This window comes from Dreissena polymorpha, chromosome 11 (genome assembly GCF_020536995.1).
Source record: "Dreissena polymorpha isolate Duluth1 chromosome 11, UMN_Dpol_1.0, whole genome shotgun sequence".
Classification (NCBI taxonomy): domain Eukaryota; kingdom Metazoa; phylum Mollusca; class Bivalvia; order Myida; family Dreissenidae; genus Dreissena; species Dreissena polymorpha.
In genome coordinates, this window is record NC_068365.1 from 31842599 (window position 1) to 31870511 (window position 27913).

Here is a 27913-nt window from a genome sequence, read left to right on the forward strand (position 1 = left end):
TTCGTCCCAATGACATCTCGGTCAAGTTCGAAACTGGGTCGTGCCGGGTCAAAAACTATGTCACTAAATAAAAAAAATTAAAAAAACCTTGTAAACACTGTAGAAGTCACATTTCATGCCCAATCTTCATGTTACTTTGTCAAAATGTTTGTCTTAATGATATGTTGGTTGAGTCCAAAAGTGGTTCCGGTCCGTTGAAAAACATGGCCGCCAGTGGGCGGGGCAGTTTTCCTTATTTGGCTATAGAGAAACATTGTAAACACTCTAGAAGTCACAACTTTTTCCCAATCATCATGAAAGTTGGTCAAAACATTGGTTATATTGATTTATCGGACGAGTTCGAAAATGGTCCAGATCGGTGAAAAAACATGGCCGCCAGTGGGTGGGGCATTTTTTTCACTATATCTATGTAGTTAAAACATAAACACTCTAGAAGTAACATTTTTGGCCCAATTTTTATGAAATTTGGCAGAACTTTTGTTTCCTAAATAAGTGATTTAAGTTTGAAAATGGTTCCGGTCCGTTGAAAAACGTGGTTGCCAGGTGGACAGGGCAGTTTTCCTTATATTTATATAGTAAAAAGGCTTTAAAACAATCATAAGTTAAGGTCATGTAACATGCGAGAGAGACAACTCTTCTAAATATTGCATTTAAGTTTACATTAGTTACTCCCCTTTGATTATTAATGTTTTCATAATAATACAGTGTTTATGTTGTGTGTATCATTTATGTGTTAATTGTTATTCAAGGTTGGATGTTTTTTAGCTCACCTGATTTCTCAGGTGATCTTTTGTAATCGGTCTTTGTCCGTCGTCCGTCCGTCGTCCGTCCGCCCCTCCACATTTGTTTGTAAACACTCTAGAGGCCACATTTATTTTCCGATCTTCGTGAAACTTGGTAAGATTTGTCCCAATCATATCTCGATCGAATTCGAAACTGGGTCATGCTGGGTCAACAACTAGGTCACTAGGTAAAATAAAAAGAAAAAGCTTGTAAACACTGAAGAAGTCACATTTAATGTCCAATCTTCATGGTACTTTGTTTAATTGTCTGTCTTTTTGATTTGTTGGTTGAGTTCAAAAGTGGTTCCGGTCCGTTGAAAAACATGGCCGCCAGTGGGCGGGGCAGTTTTCCTTATATGGCTATAGAGAAACCTTGTAAACACTGTAGAAGTCACAATTTTGGCCCAATCTTTATGAAAGATAATCAAAACATTGGTTTTATTGATATGTCGGACGAGTTCGAAAATGGTCTAGATCGGTGAAAAAACATGGCCGCCAGCGGGCGGTGCATTTTTTCTCTATAGGTATATGGTGAAAACATGTGAACACTCTAGAAGTCACATTTTTTTCCCAATTTTCATGAAATTTGGTAAAAAACATTTGTTTCCTTGATACGAGAGTTTAGTTGGAAAATGGTGGTCGGTCAGTTGAATAACATTGCTGCCGGGGGCGGGGCAGATTTCTTATATTTTTATAGTAAAACAAGCTTGTTAACACTCTTGAAGTCACATTTTTGCCCAATCATCATGAAACTTGGTGAAAAGATTGTTTTTTTTATATATCTCAGATGAATTTGCAAATGGTCCCGATGGATCAATAAACATGGCTGCCAGGGGGGTGGGGCAGTTATCCTTATTTGACTATATAGAGCAACCTTGTGATCGAACACTATAGAAGATATATATTTTGCCTAATCATCATGAAACTCTAGCATTCACATTTCTCAAGCATTCTTTATCAAATGTGCTGAAAGATCTTAGTCAAGTTTGATGATGAGCAAATTCACATAATTAATGCCTTAATTATTGCCCTTAGATTGTCCAAATTTTCATTATATTATTCAAAATCCTTGTAAGCAAAGTTTGATGTTTGGTAAGGGGTCAACTCAAAATATAGGTCATCATTTCAAATCTTACAAAAACAAAAACACTCCCTACGCAATAGTTTTGGTTAAATAATGATGAAACTTGACCAGGATGTTTGTCTGGTCAATATCTAGGTCAAGTTTGACATTAGGTAAAGATTGAATGAACCGACTCCTCTCAGGTGAGCGAAATTGGGCCATCTTGCCCTCTTGTTAATATTGCCAATACACAATGTGTGCACATCTTGGTGCATTTCATTGGGAACCAAGTCACTGGTCCCTGGTTCGAATACTACTCAGACCACTTTATTTTGTATGATAAAAAAGTTATCACACGATAGCTCCACTTCACCATACATTTGAGGGGATTAGTGTGACTTCATATTGCGTAATCTATAGACGGACGACTTAAAACCCAGTGTTCGGCGATAAAAAGATAAGAACTGAAACTTTAAAAAGCGATTTTGTACCCGAAGCAGACAACTTATTTGTATAATAAGATTATTACAATTACGGCAAAAAATTAATCCCTCTCTTCATTGTTTTGCAAATTTGAATCAATTCGGCTAAAAGTTTATACACCAATGAATGCAGAAAAATATAACTTTATTCCGAAAATATGGCTTTAGCTAACACATTTAACAGATGTATCAAGGTCTCTTAACATATGTGTGTTATTTATTGATTAATTATTTAATACACTTACAATGGTATAATGTGCATAGCGACCATTACAATATAGTTATCAATTAACTGGTAACAAGTATCAAGTGTACGCGAACTGTTAGTTGCAGTTATTGAAGTCGTTGGGGGGGGGGGGGGTTATGTCCCTTTACACTTTTGTTCTAGAAGTTGAAGAATAAAGGTCACGTTGTAAACAGGATTATATCTTTAAATTAAGGGTAAGTCATACCAGCTGTATGTTTTCGAAGTTATTTTACCATAAACGTATATCAATATTATAAGAGGTCTATGTCAATATCATTTTTTTAATAGTTTGATATTTTCGTAATTCATTTATTGTGTACTTAAAATATATCATCTATCGATTTCCATGAAGGGTGTGTTATATAATGCAACCAGTGAAATTTTTATAATTTAAGAAACACTATAGCTCGAGTATATTGTTGTAGATTTAATTTCACTAATCACTGAATTCAATGTTTTTTAGTATTAACACGAGGCACGACTTGAGCAATTTTCAAAACGAACGTAGGAGGGATTTCCCATGTTTTAATCAGCATATTAATTAACAATTGAGGAAGAAATGAAGTGTAAAAAGGTCGCAAATAGAGAAACTTCTATCAACGATTTTAGTTTTTTGCTCACCTTGGCACAACGTGCTTATGGGGAGGTTTACCATATTTTGTTGTCCGTCGTCCGTAAGTCTCTAGCTGCTTCTGTTTTTTTTCTCCAACGACCTCTCGTGCTGACCAACACGTTTTAACGAACTTTCACAGGAATTATCATTTTTTTGACTCTTTTTCAAAGTTTAAATTGTTTCTGTCTGTTCTATATATTTAGGTCACAGGAGCTAGACAGTTATTTACAATCTTCAATGAAATCATAATTATGTGTCAGTGATTGTTAATTTCAAAGTGTGTAACCTTTGTTATTGGTCCTCTTACTAGTGTGTTCAAATCACGCTGAATGCCTCAAAACATGCCGCGTCACAGAAGACTTTTGGTTTCTTTTCACTGACATAGTAAATACATTTTTAAATTTTGTTTCATTAATTGCATGAGTCAGGGTTAATATGAAGTGTGAAACATTCTACACAGGCCCTCTACAAAACTGGTTCAATTATGCCTCTTGGTGTCACAAAAGGGCAAGCCCTGTGGGTTTCTTCTTTTCTATATATATTTACATAGTGAACACTTAATTTTTTTTCTACGAAACCTCAAAGCCGAGATTGTTCTTTTCCATGTTACATCGTTTGTTGGTATTCTACCAGTCTGTTAAAATAAAAACTGGCCATATATAGGGTTCACACGATTTATCTCCACGTACTTAATGAAGAGCTTAACAAATCTCCTTCTATGCAACAACAATGGGCCATGGGTTTTAAATTTGATGCGTAACATCTTATTGTGATTCTCTACAAAGATTTTTCTGAATAATGAAAATATATTCAACATTCAAATTTAATATTAATATGTATATATGTTAGTATGAAAATAATTAAACTGTTCACTGAAACCGCAAGGCCCATGGTTTGTTATTGGCATTTCACATTTTTTAAGTATTCGTCTGCTAAATTTGTTCAAATAATTTCCATAGGGTCAAATCTTGTCTGTTAAACCAGATTTTTATATATATTTATTTACACAATAACTTCAAAGATGTTCTCTGCAATTGAAACGGTCATTATTAAATATTTGGTGTGTAACATTTTATTGTATTCGTCTACTTTTGTCTAAATTATACAATTAGACCAAAGGTAACCACGCCACAGGAGTCGCATGATTTTGGTATGCTTTTGAATCGACTAGTATTTAAATCATATTTCTGAAACACCGATGTAAATTGTATATTTAGTTGGTTGTTTACATCTTATAGTGATACTATACTACGATTTTTTGCAAAGCATGCCCCTTGAGGTAAACGTTGAGTTACGTTAGAGGCTATTGAAGATATGAACACAGTGAAATTTTTCATTTGTTCTCATGCTGACTCAGACCTTCTCAAACTGTCTCAACCAGTAAAAAATAACATATTTAAATAACAAGGTTATCACAGTATTACACAAACATCACAAAGTAACACGTAGCAGTTTTTACACGTAGCAGGTTTTACTTACAACTCTTGTTATGATATGTGGACACTCTCGATGTCGGTTTATACGCGTTGAAATGATAAAATAGCACTTGGCAAAACATAATCGATATTGATGAAACGTATCTTGCTTTTTTAAATGTTTAAATAATAAATCGGTAACCGCCAAGTAAAACCTAGCATGCTATTTCAAATACATATGCATATAAATAATAAACACTTTGTAAACTATACAATACATTCTATTTATTTATTATTATATTTCAATAATGTATTATATGTGCTCAGTAGAAATATAATACACTTTTTTTCCAAACGTCAAACGCTTTCCAATTAGATAATATTGTTCAAATAAGTATTCGTGCCTGATTGGTTTTGTGATTTCGTCATCACTTGGTAGTATCGTGATGTTCAATAACTCATATTAAGAGTGATCTGTATGTGACTTTGAACTAACGTACGGTATGGATGCTGAATTGGCTGAAAACGTGAATGGCGGCACCAGCCATGTATCAAATGCAATTTACTTTGGGATTAGATGGAAAAAAATGTACCCCTTTGAAGACGTTGCTATTAACATTTGTTTCAATACATCAAGGACGCATAAAGTCATGTAAATATGTGGTGGTATTTTGTGTTCTCTTTTAAATGAACACTTAATGAAACTTGCACTGCAATAACAGAAAAGAAACTATCGATCGCTATTAGAAAATAACCAAACAATGTGAAGAACACTCAACTAGATACCCTAGGTATCTAGGTATCAACTAGGTACTAGATAGACCAAACAAATACACAACTAACACATGCACAACGATTGAAGAAAAAATAAAGTTCTAAAATACCGTATTTTTTACAATTATATAGTTTATATTGATTTAAGTTATGTAATATACCAGTCGTGATATTTTAATCAATATAAACTAATAATTGTAAAAAAATACGGTATTTTACAACTTTTCTTTTCTTCGTCGTCGTGGTTGACAGTCCCTTTAGCGTTTAAGGTTCATGGGGGGGATAAAATTCATTAAAAATTCGCTTTGGTTTTTCTTCATTCAATGTGGTACAATATGGTCAAACTATATATCATTTTAAAGCTAAAGACGGATAGAATAACATAAACACATTTTTGACATTCAATATTTGTGTGCTTTATTCATATTTTGGTTTAAAACCAATACATTTTTACACTAATTTACAAAATCTCAATCTAAAGTTAGGAAGGATATGCACTACCTTAAGTTGAATAAATACAAAGCTATATACATATACAAGGTCAAGTTAGCAACATTTCACAGAAAATTATTGTCATAAAACAACAAATGAGTTTTTATTCAACTGCCTATTTTGGATAAATTTCCTAAACAAAGTTCTAAAAATAACTAAAACGTAACTTCTTTTTAAAAATCCAGGTATGGTGGATAGTAAGAGTCACAATTCTTCTTCAAAGGCTTAACAATTTTGTTTTTTACCTCTCAACCAAATTGCAAATTTAAACCATCTAAAATTGAAATAGATTGCAGACGACATATAAAATTGTAAAAAATTATAAAGAAATTGGCAAACCGATTGATTTTATATTTCGATTACTTCTACCTATTTTGAAAGCGTGGCCCTCGCTGTGCTCCGTAGAAAAACGTGCAAAACAAATCGGTCGAAACCACGTGCAGTAGTGAGAAAACCGGGTATGTGTATACACATACCTGAGAAAACACAAACATATTTTGACAGTTGGTTCGCAACTAGTAAAACAACTATTAACATTAATCAGCAAGAGATCGCACTCAATAACAGAAATGACCACGTAGAGATATCATCACTTACCCTATTTCAAATATTTTCCAGCTGAAAATTGTCCCCCACACGTCTTTTTTAGTTTATTTGTATTGTTTTTTCTGGAGCCGAAGTGCATCTCACAGAATATTCATCTAACTTCCGTTGTTTTCACTTTCGTTATTAAAAACTTTGTTTAAAAGAATTATTTCTCCTTTTAGATTGTTAAAGGGGCCTTTTCACAGATTTTGGCATTTTTTTAACTTATTCATTAAATGCTTTATATTGATAAATGTAAACATTGGATCATAAAAGCTCCAGTAAAAAATCAAGAAAAAAATTAAAAAAAGGAAAAGAACATTGCCCGGAGCGGGTTTCGAACCAGTGACCCCTGGAGTCCTGCCAGAGTCCTGAAGTAAAAACGCTTTAGCCTACTGAGCTATTCCGCCGAGTACACATCCTTGACGTATTTTATACCTTATATAAGCAATCTTCGTAGTTTCACAAAATTTAACGACAAAAACAGAACTCTCCAAATTATTCAATCGTTTCGCGTTGCAACGCTTTATAATATTTAGGTTTTAAAATCGTCAAAAGATGCATATAATGGCTATATTAGAGCATGGTTAATGTTCAGTATTACTGTTTCCTCACAAATATCATAACTAAAACGAAAACTTACGAATCTGAAACAACTTTTTTCAATTTTGTCAATTTACCAAAGCGTGAAAAGATCCCTTTAAAGCGATGTGTTATTATATATTATCAATAGAATAGTATACCGTGATGAATTTAACGGAGTTACGTATCGATCTTTCTGTCAGTCTGTAAGCGTACTATTTTATGCGCAATAATATAAGTATGGTGATTCGACAACAATTGTAAACATTGGTGAAATGCTTCTTACATAGTTATTCTTTTGAGTGTTTATGAGGTCTGATCGTGCAGTTTGCAAACATCAACGGAAAGATTACAATCCAATGCATTTGTCATCGTCAACCGTTTGGAATGTCAAGTAGGCGATGAGTTAGTTTTTAGCATGTTTCTTTCTATGTTATGAATTTACAAATGGCTGCCCCCATGGTGATGAAATGACATGTGTTCGAGTTTTGATATTTCTAGATATGTAAACTTGTTTTACTATTTAAGCGTAACTTGCCCTCGTCAATGTCGATATTATTCACTAGTTATATAATTTTCCGCCGAAATACGTTGAATAAACATGATTCAGATTTTTGAAAATAATGTATATTTTAGTGTTAAAATCGCTTTGTATTTTGATTGATTTTGTGGATGGTATGATACGTTGATGTACACAATTGGTAGCAGTTTGAAGGAAAAACATCCTTTAAAGCATATATGTATACATTTTCAATGTGGCACTCTTCCTTTAGTCAAATTTGAGTTCAATGCTTGGGGTCCCACATTTTTCAAAATGAAGCCTCTACATGAACCTTAATAAGAGTAAACACGCTAAATAAAATGTGTTTTTTTAATCGGACGTGAGCCATCAATAAAAGGCGTCTTTTAAATATACACATATATAAATATATAGTATTATATTATTACAGGAAAACATGGGAGTAGATATCCAAACACATCGCCGTAGAATCGGATCATTCTGTATCAAGAATAGTTTCAGAAGCTCTGGCGGCTTGACGGGGTGCAAACCTGAGGAGGCAAATGATAAATCACTACTTATGGTCGTGCATGTATTATTGATGACGTTTCGAAATGAAATGTTTTACTTGAAGAGTGGTCTAACAAGCACTTTTCCGAAGTAAGTAATACAGATTTAAATTGAAAAAAACTTATTTTTTGTATCACATTCTCTTTTTGCGACATAAGCAGACGTGTTTTAATATCACACGGATGTAGTCAGCATTCATAAATGTGTATTTGCTTGTAGTTTTGATCACATCTATGCTATTTGATATACATGTATATTGGCCGTGATTTGCATGTTTAAACGTTTGACACACATGTTTAAAGTCACTTCTTATGCAGCAATATAAAATTCCTACACATGAACACTAATTTTATGTTTGTGTTTATATTGATACTTTGAACTGATTATTAATGGAATATTGTATTGTTTTTGATCACAATAATATACACATTTATCAATATCACAAGCATTGTAAATTCAATTTAAGGTGAGTTCGTATCAGTTATTCAACTATTTTATATTAATTATATAATTTTTCTTGTTTTAAGAGATATTGCAGAATTCAGAGAATCTGTAAAAGAGTTGCTGTCAAACAATTCTACTATACAACACTGCAACAATCAAGTATTTGGTCATGATATGTCTCAGGTGTTGCTGAAATATACATATGTGAACAGGTGTGTTTAATTATATGCTCTTGTGTGGTCTTTAAGTTAAAATCACTGATTTAGAATAGGTCAACTATCAGAATTTGAAATACAACAATGTATAATATAGCTAATTTTTAAGGTTGCATTGTGAAATGACGTCACTAATCTGACGGCATGACCTTAATATTCACGCGAAACTTTTTATTTTTATACTTTCAAAATATAGTGATAATGTATTGTGACAATTCACTAAAAGCAATGCCAATCGGGAAATATTATATTTATCTGATCTCAATTCACCTTAATCATGTTTTATCCCACATTACATTACAATATAATTTAAATGGGTTTTCAAAATTATCTACATTTTTTCCATTATTATGTTGTTGTTTTTTTTAAAGGTTATGACTCGTTGTTATATTTCCATTGTTCTGCAATTTAAAGCGTCTAGACGTACCCCATGAAAATGAATGTTGTTTGAAATGTTAAGCAATATTTTACCAGGAAGCACCATATGGATGTGACATTTTTAGTTTTGATCTTAGTTCTTTCTTCTGGTTATTACGGGAAATCATGTTTCCCAACTTGATTGAAAGTTTTTCATTAAAATGCATTTTGCATTCATTTTTCATACAGCTCATAAGAATGTGCATAATATTGTCTTTTTAAACTTGACAACATACGAGGAATATTACATGCAAATGACAAATGCCAATTTGTTGAAGTCACTTATTGTGACTTAGCTCAGTTTCACCTTCACTATTAAGACAATGCTGACCTAACACGATATGGCAAACCAAACGATTGTTTAATTAATATACGTTGTTAATACATTTTCATTATATGATAGAATGGAAATATATTGTTCACTTAATTTTGCCAAACAGTTCCTTTTAAAACACATATGAAAAACACCGATTTTCCGTTCACCCCTCGATAAATAATGCCGATACTTTCATAAAACAAATTTGCATCCCGAAAATCCTATGTAAATGTTTTTAATAACATGTTGCTTTATTCACTTGATAACATGTATTGAAATACATTGAACACGTCCATGCATGGTATTTCCCAATGCCACATGTGACCATATATATTGACAGACTCATAATACTTTATCAATGCACAATAACACGTTACACGCAATGACTTTATCAGATAGGTTATCTAGCAAAAATGCACTATACCAGTTTAACGCAACCTTTATATTATATATAAGTTAACAAGCACATTTGACGCTCACCGTCCGAAGTACAATATTATAAAGTGTTTACATATATTATACGGAAACAAATCGTCTCGTGTGATGAGCGAAGACAATACACACTTTTAGAAAAACAACCGTGTGCTTTACCAATAAATAAACAACTGAATGGTAAACAGCACTCTTTACCGAAAATGTTTATACTTCCAATTAATAGCTCAGTGAATCGATTACAAAAATTTTTCGTTGGAAAAGTTTCATAATACTTACTTGGATTTCCTCTCATTTCTCTGCATTTATATTAAAAACGTATTCAACATGTTATGTAAACCTTTAACGATCGATTATTTATTTCGTAATAACACATTTGTATAATTTTATGTAAAATTGAGAAGGCTTATTACATCCTTATTCTTTTTAGAAGCTTGTTTGATACAGCGACAATGCGACATTTCTGCTCGGACACTCATACTGAAGACAACGCTACAATTTTAAACGAAAGACTTCATACTTTTCGGTAAACTTTTTTGTTTTAAATTAAATATTGTGTTCATCGCAAACCACACTGCAGTGATTATTTCATGCGCGTATTTTGTCTTAAATATATATTCAACTTGTTTTATGTTAAACACAGAATCGTGTTGTCGATAAACCTAACATGTATCTGTATCTCTTTAAAATTTAGATCCGATAAACTTTTGCCTAACATGTTTGTATTCAGATTCTGTGGGGCTCACTGTTGAAAAAAGAACATCAATTCAAAGTTTCCATGCCAACATATTGTACAAAATGTGTTTGAATTTACTTACCCATGCATTCTGTACAATATTGTATTTGAATGATTGCATATTTTGATATAACACTCACTGGACAACATAAAACACTCTAACAATAAATAAGATATCACATTTGTATTAAAACAACATCGAATGTCATCGCAAGAAACCGATTATCATTATTCGCTTTAATTTATCATCAACCTATAAAAATGAGTTAGATTTTTCATCCGTGAGACAAACATAAGCACCTATTCCGGAATGAAACATAGATGTTACTCCTTGGCATACGGTGCATTCAAGACATAAAATACGCTCCATGTTGCACTAATGAGCATTTGCCCTTATTCATGAATGATAATATGTTTCATTTTCATTATACAAAGGCTCATTCATAATCAACCTATAATGCATGGTGTTAATAAAAAACGTTAACAAATATTCTCTATGTATTGTCGGATGGTCACATTATGTTGATTCTATTTAGAATTATGCCCTACTCCCCCAAAAAATTAAGTGCATGCCATTATCAGTATAACAATTTTGATAAAAAGTGTTATATAAAAATATGTGTTGTGAGTTAATGCTATTTTTTTACTATTAAAGCGTTGCAGAGGAGAATACGTTTTTGTATGAATGTATCAATCGGACGCCATTGAGCATCATACAGACTCATTTACTGATGTCTGGTTTAGAACTTAATCCTGGCCCAATACCCTCTATACCTAGAGGAGGGTGTTATCTCGAAGGTAGTATGTTGTATGCTATATCCATTCATTTCAACATATTTTTTGTTACATTATGAAATAATAAAATCTGCGTTTTAGTATCCCTTGTGTAAACAATTGCTCATCGTTAAAAAGCCAGTACAACAACGCAACAATAATACGCGAACACATAATATGTAATTTTCGCTGCTTGTTAATAAATAAAAAAGTATGTAATAAAATGGTAAACTATTTATAAGGTTGATTTCTAGCTTAGGTAACATCAACATGAACTTATGAAGTGATTGTTTATACTTAAAACCAAACATAATTGTGTGAGTAATTTTGTTCACCAATGGTTGTGGACACTTGTTCCTAAAAAAATAGTTTCATATTAAAAAAAGTCCTAGAGACCTCACATTCCAATATTCTGTTTACGTCTTGATAAGTCCTGTGTGACAAAAAACATATCGATGCCTTCAATATAGTTTGTTTAGCAGTTGTTTACCGCAATATTTCGTTACGAAAAGTATACCTTAATAATAGGTTGTTATATATTTGTAACTTATATTTCATCGACATTAATAATGCATATGCATGTTTCATCTGTGTATATATTTTATGTAAGTTTAATATCAAGTGTATTGTTAATTATACCTATACATTTCTTTGAATTGGATTAAAGGGAAGAGGAACATATCAAATTCGTCAACGCCTGACTGGTATGAATATAATTATACGATACATATTTAACTGTTTTTACTTCACGCTATTTTGTAAAAGGTGTCAGTGAAAAAGTGAGCACACGGTTAATACAGTTTAATAACGTTATTGCTGTCAACACTCTTATCTCTGAAACATTGGATGACTATATAATATATGTTATTGTTATTGTGTTATTTTTGACAAAATTGTCAAGTTCACAACTTAAATATTATTTCATTATGCGTTTATCTTGACTAATGAGGTTATTTTAGAAACCTTGATCCTGTTGCAAATAAATATATAGAAAACATAATTGTTTGAGAAACTTGCAATGAACAGACAATCTGAGAAAAACATTTAAAACCAAACAAGTCTGACCATTGTTCTCGATTTATTAACCATTAATGTTGCACAAACATTTTTAAAGGTGAAAACAAATTAATTATATTTATAAACCAAATATAAATATGTATTGAATAATCATCTTATATAACGACTAATTTTACTTTAATATATGCACATAAAACATTTCAGCACTAAAGATTCCCATAGTGGGAAAGCTATACCGTGTATTGGTTCTGATGAAGGTACTTTGTTTATGCACGTTTGACTGTTGTTACGAATGTATTGTCGGTACAATGTAACAAGATTTTAAATTTGTGAAATGAATATTGTTGTGGTATTTTTTTAGCCGATAGTTTTTGGGGCACACATATTTTCAAAATGGATCTAAGTGATGACACACAGAGCGGTTTGCGCAACAAGAATACTAAGAGAGCTAAACACTTTGCTATCAGTCGGATACTCGATGAATTTTGCACATTCGGCGAATATTGTCAATTGAAAACGCCACCTCTGTTTTACCTTTGGAAAAGAAATGCATTTGTGGTGTTACCGTCAGCCTCATGGTGGAAAGAACTGGAAAGAACATTTACTGTCGTTGATGTTTATCCAGCTGCTTTTCTCGCCTTCAGAAATGAGTTTAGGCAATCGTTCGTATGTCGAGATGGACATAAGCTTTCGTTTTTAAATAAACTCATATTACATAGACATGTCGCTTCAATCAACTTCTATGATATAACTGTGACGAACCCGTTCGGCGGCTTTCATGGCACAAGCGGCAATCGAAACAGTAGGCATATTTTTCCAGACACGAACGAGAAACATACTTATCCTTTAAATGAATCGGCTGATCAAGATAAATACCCAACACAAGTTTCAGAAGATGATATATTATTTACCGAAGGGACACAGACGGAATTAGTTCGAGACGAAAATACAGAAAGGCCTAATCCCATGTCATCTGATGTGTTGGTGTATAACGCAACGGTACATAATGACAATCGTTGGGAGAGTCTACCCACAATACATACGGATTCCGTAAATAGTGTTCGAGAAATCCGAAACTCCAGCAACCGTTTGGATCGAATGGAGTTGAATCATTTAGCCATAAATGGTTATCAAAATGCTAGTGTTGGAAACAGCTCAAATGACAGATTGTTTTCAAACGGGAACTCTAGAAGTTTGAATACAGCAACTTATTTACAAAAACACTATCCGGTAGGAACGATTGTTTTGCCTAAAGTGTGAGAAATGCTTTATTATTTCCCATGTATATACGTTAAGATTTTTTTTATCTCTCAGTATATTTAGTTTAAAAAACAATGTACATTCAAAGAAATAATAGGTTCATGAAACGCACTTAAATAATTTTGTTTTGTTTCTAAATTTATTAAGGGGGCAAGATATCCTGATTACGAAAACGCGATTACAAGGAGGGAGACATATCGAGGCTGGCAATTAGCTCAACCAAATCCAGACACCCTTTGTTCCGCCGGTTTTTTCTTTACTGGTAGGTCCTTTCTATTCCAATTAAACTCATAAAACACATATTGCATTGACCAATGTGTTGAAGCCGTTACTGATTATCTTGAACAAACAGTGTCTATTTAATTGTGAAATTTATTGTTACGAAAGATGTTACAAAATGCTTTGTTTGGATGGGGAAATAACTAAGCGAAGTATGCGTTCTTTTAATTTCTATCGTACAATCAACAGACTAGGCTTGAAGAATGTTTAAGTATCATATTATGAAAGACACATGTGAAAACAACGAGGCCATATGCAAATAAAAAAAACTTTATTTTGCTTTTTTTAGTAGAATATTTCTTGATAAACGAATAAATAAACAATTACTATAAATCAGGTCAGAACTACGACCTCGTGCGGTGTTTCTGCTGTGGTATAGGACTGAAAGACTTCACAGACACGGATAGTCCAATGCTGGAACACGTGAAACACTCTGCTAACTGTCCATTTATGCTTGACCACTTTGGAAGTCGCGAAGCCATTGAACAGTATAAGGTATGTATGCAAGATATAAACATGCCTTTGCAAACACTAAATTAATCAAATCCCACTGCATTAGCTAAATTTGAAATATTCAGTTTCAAAATATATTTATACTTACTATTGTTATGATAGTTATGGGCGGTTTTCGGCTTAGCTGTAAATCAAGCATTGGGCTATTTTTCGGCGTGACTTGTCTTTCTTGCCATAATGAATGTAGCGCAAATATTTACTGCAAATAAGATGGCGCACATATTAATGTTACAGTGAATGTAAATTTACCAAAAATGCTGTTTTTTGCAATTAAGGTTTGTGATGAAAATGTGCGTACTCTTTTAAAACAGCAGATACAAATTAGTTTAAGCCATACATTCACATATTCTGCTACTAAATACCTTACATTTATAAACAATTTAGATTAATTTATATTATAATCATCAAAATATATTTTCATTAACAGAAACAATAATAATGATATTTATCTTTAAAAAACGGCACTGTCAAAATTAATGAAATGGCCAATTACCCGATCAGGAAGTAGATCTCTACGTATAATCGTCACGTCTGCCTAATACTAGAAGATTTATGGTGAATGATTATATGGGACATAAGTAATGGTATATTGTTACAATTCTAGTATTATTTGGAAAACTAAATAATCGCAAATTTAACCGAGCCTGTATTTACTTTTATAAGTGTGTACAAATGCTTATACACGTTGAAAAAGTCTTCTAAATCCGTGAATGAATTCTATAATACGAACGCGAATGTGTTAATACTAACGCATTTAGTAAGAGTACGTATTAATTTAAAGTCGTCTTATATTTGCGCCTGCGGTTTTTTAACACTTATGATTATTTGAACTTGTATTGTTATTTCTTTATAAATGAACTCTACAAGTGAGCTGCGTTGAAAGAAGTATTGCTAATCACGTTGTTTCCGTGTGTTTGTGTTGGTTGCGTATATTGCTATGTGTATTGTTCTTTGTTGCTTTGTCGCTCTGGTCGACCATTGGCTCCTTGCTATAAATATGGGAACATGTTCTACAAAACGGATTCTCTCATTCTCATGCAGCTGAAGTTTGAATGTAGTTATGTTTGTAATAAGTCTACGGTTAAAAAAGAATATTTGTTTTACGTTTGCAATTATTCATTTTTCCATACTTAACCATCAATTTAATTTCATTAAAAATATAATGGAGTGGTGCATGATCGGATTTTTCACGATGCATAGTTAAATAATGACGGAGTTAAGCGCAAATGTATTATGGATCAGGCTGTCGAAATATTATAGTGTAAAAAATTCTCGTTAATAGTTTGGAAGCGAAAATCGGCGGTCTGAAAAGACGATTAACCATTCATATTTGTCTTACTTTTATATATTTAGTATATCGGTGCCGGCGTTGTGCTAAGAATAACTGCGCTATTCATATTATTAATCTTGAATGCGAGTTTTTTCCTATAAATCCTACCTGTGATTAAAAAAAATATTATATTGTTTTTTTTATATAAAAGTATGAAGATATAATACAGCGTTTTAAGCAAATGCAAATTTTACTACTGTATATATAAACAATGACTTTAAGCGCATATTATTTCACTGCAGTGCATTTCTGAGTCACTGCTCGTTTAGTAAGTGTTTCAAGTAAATCGGCTATCTTGAGTAAGAATGTGCTATTGATACACTCATTTGTATAATTATAGCACATTCAAGCTTTTAAAATATACCCTTAATCTGTTAAATTATAGCTATTAAAACATTGCAATAAGATTGTATTTATTGTGTGGTAAGAAACCATACTCGTAAATGCCATACATTTGAACCGTGAAAAAAACCATATCGGATGTGTACATAATCCGATATTGATAAGATAGAAGTATAATAATCTGAGGTCATACGTATGCCGTTGCTATTCACATGGCAACATGTACGTTAAGAAAGTTTACTGCGTATCTTTCCTAGTGTCTTTTGTTTTATACAGAGAGGGCTGATATAAATGATAAAAGTACATATAGACGACTTGACATTGAATTAACTTATTGCCATAAAAATTGTATACAATGTGTATTCATGCCATGAATTCAGTAAGGCAATTGTTTTACGGTAAAAAAAACATAAATAACTTGTGTAAAAAAGCATTTACATTGGCTTAAATAAACTGAATATCTTACTCGCCGAATGCTGACATTTAAGCTATTTCTTGATTATGTCTTATATATTTTACACATTACCAAGTGTAGCAAAGTGTAATTATTAGATAATACTATGGGTTTATGCGATATGGTAGCAGAGACACTTACGTCCAGATCCAGAAGAAATCAGACAAAGGCAACGTCAGCTATATCAGCAACAACAAGGTAGTGGTCTTGCTTCAACAAAAATGTATATTTTTTCGAATTTGTGTTAATTTTTAGCACGTTAAATAGCAAGCTACGCAATTGTTTATGCGTTTCATGTCTCATCCGTGTGCTTGTCAATCGAGTAATTACTTTATGATTGAAGTTAACATATCAATCTTGGTACGTGTTGAAATAGTTCTGTTACATTTGTATTGATATGTAATATAAGTTCGCGTAAAAGACATAACACGATATAAGAAAAAATTGTTTAATGCATTTGAAAGCTTATTGATTTGACACGTCATAGGTCGCCCGATATCAAACTACAGAGCCAAGCACGAGCGGTTCCGGTCGCTGTCAGCTCGCTTAGATACGTTCACAAACTGGCCTCCATATTTATCCCAGAGACCAGAGCAGCTGGCAGAAGCAGGGATGTATTACACAGGTAATCTGTTAAAATATTATTGATGACACCACACGTACATTTAAGTATGTGCAATAATACTAGTGATATTGTGGTACGTGACATACGGATGATTGATATTCCAAGCACATTTTCTATTCATACAAAAACATGTGCAAATTTTGTCACTTGCCATTTTATTTTTTAAAAATCTAACAATTGTATGAATTGTACACGACATTTTGAGACTCGTCTGTAACATATCTACAGTATTTGATGTATATATAATACATTTTATAACTTTTGAAATAAATAGTAACTGAAAACATTGCGATCGATTATCAGTAAATGTTTATTATATTGCAATTGTGTTGGCAAGTTGAAAAAAACATACGTTTTATAGTCTAATATCTTAACGTTTTACTTCGCTTTTAACAAAATTAAAACTAAAATTAGGATGAATCGAAAACATAAAACAAATAATCTTAAAACTTTACTAACAGTTGTAATCATGCATGTGAGCATCTTTCCTTTAACTTGATACTAGGGCACCAACGATCGTTTTATTAATGTACATAGATGTTAAATACATTTAAATTTCTAAGTAAAGGAAGACTGTTTTCGTATAATCATTCATACGTCTTCTTTAAATTCGCTTTCCGTCGATGATTTGCATTTCATTTTTAAGTAAACACTCATTTTTCTACAATTGCTTGAAACGTGAATGCTGTAGTTAATCCGAAGATGAAATCTTTTCATTGTAATATTTTGCCTGTCCTGTTTCTGTTGTATTTCTCAGTGCTGTGGGAAAATGGAAAAACATTACCATAATAAATTCACCAATATTTATATCTTTCATACCATTCCCATTTCTGTATGAGATTGTTTGAAAGTATTTTATTTCAGTTCCTTGTCATGTTCCGGAGTATTAACATATTTTTTTCACATTTTCACATCGGTCTGGTCCTTCAGGCCTAAATAGTTTGTTTTTATTTCCTGCCTATCTAAAAAGCGGTTTTCAATTAATATTTAGTATCAATATTTGCAATTTCACATCATTTCGAATATAAATAATAACAACACAACGGACGAAATGGTTTTCTGAACCTCTCCATTAATAAACAATAAACGGCTGTTTTCGAGCTATGGTGATTGAACTTAAAATTTACATTTAAAATACACACATCATTCAAGTCAGAAAGCATTAAGGGGTGTTGCGGCAGTTTATTTAACCGATGAAATATTTATAGCAACACCGATGCTATTATCACAACCCAATAGTTTTGTTATCAGAATCATCACACATTAATGACCGAGTAGGTTCATAATAGGTACTCAGTGGTTCGATCCCAGGTGCGGTTAACTTTTTTAAATTCTTGTTTTCTTTCTTTTAATTCATTCTTGTTTTTTTCCTTGAGCTCTTTAGTCCTGTTGTTTACATTAATCAATTTAAAGCATTTAATCAGAAACTTTAAAACATGCCGAAATCTGTCAACAAGTCCATGTTATTGATAATTAAGGTCGAGTTTGATACTGTATGGTCTTATGTTTGTGATTAAATATTGTATTTGTGTTGTTGTTTTTTAGTACGCCGTTGTGATCCCAATTAAGATTGTAAACAACATATTATTTTTTTGCATATCTCTAACAGTCTATGTACCGGTACTTGGGTTTCGCCTAATTGCTGTATTGTATGAAATTTGACACAGACGGTAGGGATAGTTAAACAAAAAAAAATCTCTGTTAAAAGTACGGTGACCCCCTTTTTTATTTTTGTTTTATGATAACAATACGTAGATAAACATATTTGAGCAGTTTCGCAAAAAGTTATTATATAGAACTTTTTTAAATTCCATTTTTGTGGTTAAACTAGTAAAAATGGATGTTTTTTGGGGTGACATAAAAATTATAAGAATTAAATTACTTCAAATTTAACTAGTGTTCTCCATTTTTGGTTGTTTGTGGTTTAATTAAATGGTATATGACATATATTAGCTTATATAATAGCTACATGTTACCAATGTCATAGGTTATTAATCATTTTTATGCAATTATAAATTTTTCAGTTTTAATGAAAAAGTACATGTTATATAATGGTGAATAAAATCAAAACAAGGCCGGTGACCCTATGTTTTTATTTCATTTTTCATATAGTATTTGTATGTAGTACTTGAATAAAAATTTTGAGCAAAAGTTATTAGATGGAAAAAAATCAGCAAAACTGCAGCAACACCCCTTAAATAGATATAATTTGCCAAACAATAATTTAATGTATTTGTTTGCAACTCATGCAGAAATTTTAACAGAGATCAACTGATGATGAATATTAAACGGAACCATATGCCCACTTTAAACATAACGTTTCAAGTGTACACATGCAATTGTTTTATTGAGTTACAGGTGTTGATGACCATTGCCGCTGCTTTGCCTGTGACGGCGGCTTAAGGAAATGGGAACCAGGAGATGATCCCTGGATAGAACACTGCAGATGGTTTCCGGCCTGTCCATATGCACGCGAAGTAAAAGGGGACGAATTTATCGACCTTGTTCAATTGTCAGCAGATCAGGCAGCAGCAGTAAGAATTTTCTCTTGTCAAACAAATGTATGTTTATCTTAAACTTAACATGATTTAAGTGTCATTTACACGTTATATTTGGGCGTTTCAGATCAAAAAAGTTTGCTCTTTTCTTAAAGTTGGTTTGTTAGTAATGAAAATCATCAAACTTTTAGTAAATTTATCAAATTTAAGTTATATTTTCAATCTGTTAAATCACCCAATAAACAGCGGCATTTACCAAATTTTCCTTTTTTAGCAAATTACGCTCGTATTGTTACAGTTTTAATCAGATCTTTATCAAAGTTTTCGCATAAAGATTGGGCATAAAGTTTTTTTTTTACTGGTAATACACATTCAAACAGGAACACGCATCTAATCAGCAAGATGAAGTGAATGGGGCTATGGCTGCATTGAATGTGGACGACAGAATTGTTCAACAGATTGTTAATACAAATCAAACCATACTTACACGCGACATGGGTTTTCCTTTTGAAGATGTCAGGAAGGCTGTTCTAGAACTTGTACAACAAGGTAATTTCTTATAAAATTAATATGTTTTTCATTTTTCAAAGTTTGAAATGCTTAATATTTATCAGTTGATAATAAGGAATTATCTTTTTCAGGAAACAGCGAACCCAATATGGATGATATTGTTTTGCGTCTTGAGATAATAAAGGAGAGGACACACATCGGTGAACTTTTTCACATACAAGAATCAACAACTCAGCCAAATACAAGTAAGTCGTTGTATACCAAACTGTATTATAATCTTATTTAGTTTTTTGCGTAACATGAATTTGTGACTTTGTTTCGTTAGTTATACAGTCAGTCAGTCGGTCGGTCGGTCGGTCAGTTACAGAGTGTAACTGTTGAAATGATTTTAACTTTTCAGATACATTATTAGAACAAAACCAACGTTTAAAAGACATTCTAATGTGTCACATATGCCACAAAAACCAAGCGAATGCATTGTTTCTACCTTGCACCCATCACAAGTACTGCTTGGAGTGTACACAGCATAGCGATATGTGTCCAGATTGTGGGAGACCGATAAAACAACGCATTCGTACATATATGGGGTAAAACCATGACTACTACGTTTTAGACTGCACAATTTAATATATGTCTAGACATTTGCAAACCGACTAAAGAACGGATTCGTACGTACGAACATAAAAACATGTCAAATATGGAAACATATTTCGCTTTGTTTGTTTGCGCATAATTCATTCATTAATTTTTGCTTGAACTTATACAGGTCAAGTCATGAGTAAATTAGTATACGACGATGTGTGTTTGCCAATCCATTTTATTCAATGTTACAAGCATATAAATTACATTATTCAACAGATTATCAATCTACATAATATGAAGAAAATCGAATACTACCTGTTTCGGATTGTTTGTCCGAATGAAGCTATTATTTGCCAAGCTTTATATGTCATTGACTAGTTTATTGAATAAAGCTTATATTGTAAATCGAAGTAATACTTTAATTGACGTATTATTTCATTTTAACGTTTTAAAATTGTGTGCTTTTTGACACAGTTTTATACAGGTAAATCAGTATGAGCTCGTTATGCAAACAGTGTGTTTATACCATCATGCCATTTTAAATTAACCCTCTAGAAAGCCAGTGCTATATTGGATATTGTTTTTGTCTTTCTAAAACATGTTTACGTATTGACATTCTTAAAACATGTATTGAGGTTTGGTTCTGCAAGCAGAACGCAAGTTTGACACAAAGCCACCATATTTAATTTAATATGAATACTTTGAATTATTGTGCAACTTAATTTATTATATATGTTTAACTGTACGATCATTATTTTTTAAATCTATATTTGCATCGTTAAGTTCGATTTGCCATTTATTTATTTGTTTTACTTAAATCGTTCAATTGATATTGGTCATAAATAACACAGTTTGACTGATTTTGTTAATAGGGCACACGCGCTTCTTTTTATTTTGCTGTACTCATCGTCTCAATTAAATAGGAATGCACGTTACCAACGTGTTATTTTTTTGACAAACCTATTTTGATTACACCATCTTAGAGATAAATAATTTCTGTGAAAGCATTGTATTGTTTGGTTCTGTAGTCAAATACGTTTTCGGAAAATTTTATATATTTTTCAAACAGCGATTCTAAGACAGCCATTTTTTAAATGGAATGAGGATTATATTTTCAGAAAAATAGATTTTATTCTATGATATTTTTTACGTAGTTGGGGTTTTAATTGATTTAAATATGTATTTTCTTCCAAAATCATGAGGTATGTTGTTGTAGAGTTTAATTAATTTAATTCTGTTTGAAACGTGCTTCAACCAATTTTGAGTATCGATTAATTTGTCAATAGCAATTGTTTTATTATAGTACACATGAATAACTTTAAATTTAAATGCCAACATGATCTATTACAATGATAGTTTGTGCGTTTACTTAATTGCAGAATTTTAAGCTGTTTAACACTCTAATTTTCGACGTCATGTTACATTACATACAAATGTTCGATGATTGAAAGACAGCGGGACTAACAATATTTTTTGCATGGATAGAATGGTAAGCAAATATAAGAGAAATGCGTAACATAAATGAAAAAAAAAACTTGTCAATTTCTTTCATTTTTCGAATATATGTAGTTATGCAAATTTAACGGATATTGGTAGGCATCGTTTCGTTATTTACCAAGATGTAACGAGCGACAGTTGCTTGGCTATGTAACTACATTAAACATTTTGATGTTTGAAACAATGTTCGTCGTTTTTATATTATCACATGTAATGCATACAGTGCTGAATCACACTGATTTTCGTTATATGTTCCGTTTCCTCTATACGAATGTGTAATTAAATATTTTCGCATAATTTTAAAACGAAAAAATGCACGCATTGCTGCCCATATAAAACAAATGCTGACTTACACCTTATGTCTAGATTTTGTTGCAAGATTTGAAATTACAAGAATGTTCATACATTTACCGAAATATATAATGAGTTGGGGGTCTACGCACTCGGTATGCAGTTTTTAGACGTTTTTATAACTTTTTGCGTTGGATACATTTTGTTATGTCATACCGGAACTGTTACATGTTTTTATGTTAATTTGTTGTACGCGTTTGTGTCTTGTTAGACAGTTTTAAGTATTGAAGCTACTGCAATGGAGGTTACTAACTTAATTTGCGATGTCTATAATAATGACGAGTTGCTGTCCTGTTAGAGGGTTATCCACTAGGCGAAAAGGTTTCAGCTCCAACTCCCTGGAGAATGCGAGTTTGTTTAGTTGCCTTCATACTGTACATGTACGATTTCCCCAGGAAAGAGAATAATAATTTAGCGTCAATTAACGTGTTACCGATATGAACGTCACCAATATCGTGCGGGGTTAATGATACTCGCAATACATAGTCTGTTACGCCATATGGCTGAGAGAGATCAAGCTCGGACAGAATTTAAGAGCTCAGTGATGTAAATATGTTCAAGACTGATTATCGGTTGTTGGTAATACAACTACCATTTAAATTGAATGCTATTAAAGGTAAGAACAAACGTTCAATTAGCCAATATGATATGCCCATAAGTTATTCCGAAGTTAAAAATAATGCTAGCACTCAATGACTAAAATTTCGGGAAATAATTTTCTGATAATTTTCATACGCTTGCGGACATTTAGTTAAGGTTCTGTAGTGCTGTACGCTTATAATTGAAGTACGCAATGCGTCTATGTGACAATTCGAATCCAATAAGACGCGTGCATTAAACTAATAAATTCTTATCGACGTAATCAAAACATCAACATTTATAGATACCGGTAAATATATTTGTAAAAAGAAAAAACTTTGAATTGTTTTAAAGTGTTTATATCAAGTGAGAAGTATCCTTCATATGTGTTATCCCTTTAAAAACAAAACACTTCATGACTTCATGGATTGTTATATTAACATTAATTGTTATAATTATAGTTAATGAAAAAATAACAATTTTAACAATTGTATTTTGTTTATACAATACGGAACGTATATTGACAAGCTATTTTGTTGTTTTATAATGGATTTCTAAAAATGATGTTTTGATTTTTACATATGTTACTCTTATATTGCTACGCTAATTTGTTCTTTACAATAATGCTAGATTATCTTCAGGCTGATGTATAAAGGATATCACTTATTACATTTGTATATGTACGGTCGTCCAACCTTCTTATAATTTGGTAAAAAATTATAATTTATTTTCATTAAGGTGAATTATTTCGAAACTGTAGACTGTGTTGTGCAAACTTAAATCGTTATTCACTACGTATACTGTTCGTGACGATAATTCTAGCTGTATGGTAACGTATTATTTTAACAACTTATTTAACAAAATATACCCAAGATTTGCAATAACACATTATTAGCACATTATTGCAGAAAGTAAAAACACTATGCAAAGGTATATTTGATAAATGTTGAGTTGTGTTTTAAATTCAACATGGAGGGGCGAAACAAGCAGCATGTGAGTTCAATTTGAGTTCTTTATTTACGAATGCTCTTAATTTGTAAATTTTTCATATCCACGATCATGTTGAATTGAGTATATTGCCATATCATTAAGTAGTTTCGAGAATTTTATATTTAAAACATGATTAAGAAAGACATTAACAATCGCTTGCTGTCAGAAATATGTTGCTTAATCAATATTAAATACGCTGTTTTTGTTTTACACCTATTTTTTTTCCTTAAATCTATCAATTCATTACATCTTTATTGTTTCATTCAATTAGTCATAAAATATAAACGTTCTGTAACTATGATCTTAACAATTTAATTTTGCGGTTTATCATCACACACATTATGCATAAATTTAACTTAACAATGTCTTCAAAACATGTACATGATTGTATAATAAAGCAAATATGAATGTGTACAAGTGTTTGCTTTAGTGAACATTGTAGTGTTGTACATATTGCATTATCATTTTATTGTATTTGCTTATACTCGGCAGCATATTGATTAATCAACATGATATGTTCCAGCACTGATAAAAACACATGAATGAATGTGGTTTATTCGACGATGACAGCATCCAAGTAAAGCTGCAGTAGATTGTTGTCAAATGTAATAATGCTGTTAACGTATATGTTTTCATTTTTAGCTAACTCTATTTTGAGTGTGTGTATGATTTTATCACTTTATATATTGTAATTTGTTCTTAAACACACATAACAATTTAAAAACAATGATACATGTTCTTCTGTAATGATGATACTATGTTTTTAATCAAATATTGATTAAAAAAAAACACGAACGCTACGAACTTTAGCGTTACCATCTTCATTAATGGAGATTATATATATGTATAAGTAGACACACTGAATGATAATACCGCGTTTTTAGAAAGTGTAATGCTTCATAATTTATTAATTAAGAACAGTTATCGATATCGCAATCAAATAATATCATAAGAGAATTTACCTCTTCTAAAGGTTATAATTTCTCGAAATGACGTTTTCAATAATAAGATGTTAAATACATGCAATCATTACCCGTCATTCCTTATATTTCAGCCGTTTTCTAGTTATTGTACAAGTAACAAAGTAGAATATTTTTATCTAAGTTTCATTGTTTTAAAATACATAGTACATAGTGGATGTTGACAAAAAATCTCTCACAATTAGTGTTCCTTTCTTAATCAGTATATCAGGCATTGTCAAATGATTGAGACTTTGTGCTATCAAATGTAATCAACGGAATTTGATTACCTGTAAACAAATAAAATATAACCTGTAAAAAATATGGTTCTTCGTAAAAAATATTATTTTAACAACGGTAAACTAGAATCACTTAAATTATAAACTTAAGTACTTCATTACATTTCTCGAAGGTTAATAAAATTATATGAATTGGAGCTTTAAATAAAGGAATGCTAAATTCGCTGATACAACTATATTCTGTTTTGTTTTTTTGCATGTGTTTACTGTTTTCAACAGAATGTTAGTCATATCGCGATGGTCACCGCACACTTTACATGAGGCAGCTGGTTAACTAGTAACGATCGAACTTAGTTATGCCGGTACTTTTAACCTCTAAGAATTACCTTGATGTGTGAGGTAGGGAGACGTTATTACCCTAGAAATGCAGTCGCTTCATGATTGTTATTTTTGGCAATTTACCTTAAAGTAGCAACGCAGTTTTATGGCAAACTTTTATCTTTATGGTAACATTGACCTTTGAGGAAATGTTTTACACACGGCTTGAAGTTAATTGATCGATTGCGTGTGTGCTCTGTTATTACAAAATCTCTCCATACAGGACAAAACTTTGGCATTTAAAATAATTGTCTAGCTGTTTTACAGCCAAACTTTGACATTTAACCATTAACAATAACCGTGGCCTTTGAAGTAGGGAGACGGTTGCCACACTCAATACGCGGTTCTATATGGTGGACATTTGATGAAATTTAATTTTAAAATCGACCATCGTACAGCTGAGAAAAGAAATATTGCTCAGACGGACAGGCGTACGGTTGGCAACTGCGATTGCTAAATGTGATCCTCGTCGAGAGCGGGGAGGGCAGGGGGGGGGGATGGGGCGGGCGAATTAACAATAATCAAACCTCGGGTAACAAAAAAATAATATACACATGTAACTTGACTGAAACTATCATGAATACATTTGCAGTCAAAGAATTGTAACTGCGTCAATCATATATTCAATAGTAATAATAGTTGTCTCACCTGTTACATCAGTACAATTTTTGACTGGAGTTGTAACAAGATGTGTGTATGATTTGTCCTGATGTCATAGTTTGTGAACACAAGTGATTAGAACTCGGTCTACATATTGTTAAGATAAACATTCTGACCAAGTTACATCAATATTACGAAATTAGTATAGCCTCTAGAGAGAAAAACGTTTTCCAAGGTTTGATATGATGGCCTGGTTTATTTTACGAAAGCGACCCAGGTGTTGCCTCTGGGCTGATTACAGGGTTTATTTGAAGATTTGATCCAGTTACCTTGTTGTTACCTTTAGTATTCTCCAAATAAACATTCTACATTATACAGTTTCATCAAGAACGTTGAGATACAAGTGGCCTCTATAGAGTTGTGACACTATCTTTTAAAGATTTGACTTGGTGGACTATTGAAATCGGCTTCGTCACAACTTGCCAACACGTGTCTCTTCTCAACTAACAGGAACGCGCTATGTACTTACGCATCTATTTATATTATGTCAGTGACGCAGTAAAATGTAGTGCACGCATACAACCCATGACTAATCGTGGAAATGCGCATTTCCGGTAGTGTTAGCCCATATCATATGGATATGGACGGTGGACATTCATTTAAGTGTTAAAATAGGGTAAGTCATACTAATCGAGGTTATTAAAACATAAAGGTATTGAAAAGAATTCTAGGCTTAAGTGAGGCAAATATGGATTTTTTATATGTCCTTAGTATACTTTTAATGCAATTTAAACGTATCTTCTTTCGATTTCTATGAATGGTATATATTTATTTAGAATGCAAACAGTGAACATTGTATAAAAGATGAAACACTTTGGCGTTAGAACAATTAATGCAGATGTAATATATATTATCATTGAATTGAAAGTAATAAAGTATCAAATGAATGAAAGTAACCCGTTTTAAGCCAATTTCAATATCGAAAGTTGGATTTTCCATTTAAGTGTACATATCAAGTTCTACACTGTAGGCCTATTTGTTTATTGTGGGCAGCTTTAAAAGGCCTGGCCCCGTGTTCACAAAGCTATCTGACATCGTTTTTAAATTGACATTAACATACATTCTATTGCTATCTTGCGATGTCAATTGCAGCCAATTTTTTGTTGTTTCAATATAATTTTTCGCGCATGCGCACAGGCTGTTGGGAATAAGATCGGGTAGAATAGTCAAAAGTATTGTTGATGTGCCTCTGGATGTTATTATTTAAGGAAAATGCTAACTTGTTTGTTGCCTCTCCAGAAGCACATCTTAGCACTACCAAATGAACTATCTTCGACGAGTGCACAAAAAGGGGTGGAATTAGTTCATGCGTCGATGTATATGAAAACCGCATAATCGTTAAGTTCACATATTGTGGATATGTTGACTAGTTATCTGATAACTTTCATTACGACATTTAACAATTAATGATT

General features: G+C 32.2%; 2 protein-coding genes across 6 annotated transcripts in view; both read left to right on the forward strand.

Annotated features, from left to right (window-relative positions):
- LOC127851750 (uncharacterized) overlaps nucleotides 1-25699 on the forward strand; it is a 39385-nt gene extending 13686 nt beyond the window's left edge. Inside the window, exons 1-16 of one of the 5 annotated variants that reach the window (XM_052385618.1) lie at nucleotides 2627-2768; nucleotides 7986-8194; nucleotides 8632-8760; nucleotides 10359-10454; nucleotides 11320-11462; nucleotides 12106-12142; nucleotides 12660-12712; nucleotides 12817-13685; nucleotides 13863-13977; nucleotides 14332-14489; nucleotides 16762-16831; nucleotides 17121-17258; nucleotides 19617-19792; nucleotides 20137-20305; nucleotides 20398-20511; nucleotides 20667-25699. In XM_052385618.1, coding sequence (XP_052241578.1) covers nucleotides 7992-8194; nucleotides 8632-8760; nucleotides 10359-10454; nucleotides 11320-11462; nucleotides 12106-12142; nucleotides 12660-12712; nucleotides 12817-13685; nucleotides 13863-13977; nucleotides 14332-14489; nucleotides 16762-16831; nucleotides 17121-17258; nucleotides 19617-19792; nucleotides 20137-20305; nucleotides 20398-20511; nucleotides 20667-20857 — 2661 coding nt within the window. In that variant the 5' untranslated portion in view covers nucleotides 2627-2768; nucleotides 7986-7991 and the 3' untranslated portion in view covers nucleotides 20858-25699. Of the gene's footprint in view, nucleotides 1-2626; nucleotides 2769-7985; nucleotides 8195-8631; nucleotides 8761-10358; nucleotides 10455-11319; nucleotides 11463-12105; nucleotides 12143-12659; nucleotides 12713-12816; nucleotides 13686-13862; nucleotides 13978-14331; nucleotides 14490-16761; nucleotides 16832-17120; nucleotides 17259-19616; nucleotides 19793-20136; nucleotides 20306-20397; nucleotides 20512-20666 lie in introns of those variants that run through there. The other 4 variants (XM_052385617.1, XM_052385621.1, XM_052385620.1 and 1 more) reach the window with 4 other exon arrangements.
- Nucleotides 25700-26978: 1279 nt separating this feature from the next.
- LOC127851752 (putative inhibitor of apoptosis) overlaps nucleotides 26979-27913 on the forward strand; it is a 32546-nt gene continuing 31611 nt past the window's right edge. The window contains exon 1 of the mRNA XM_052385624.1: nucleotides 26979-27117. The gene's annotated coding sequence lies outside the window, so the exon portion shown is untranslated. The remainder of the gene's footprint in view (nucleotides 27118-27913) is intronic.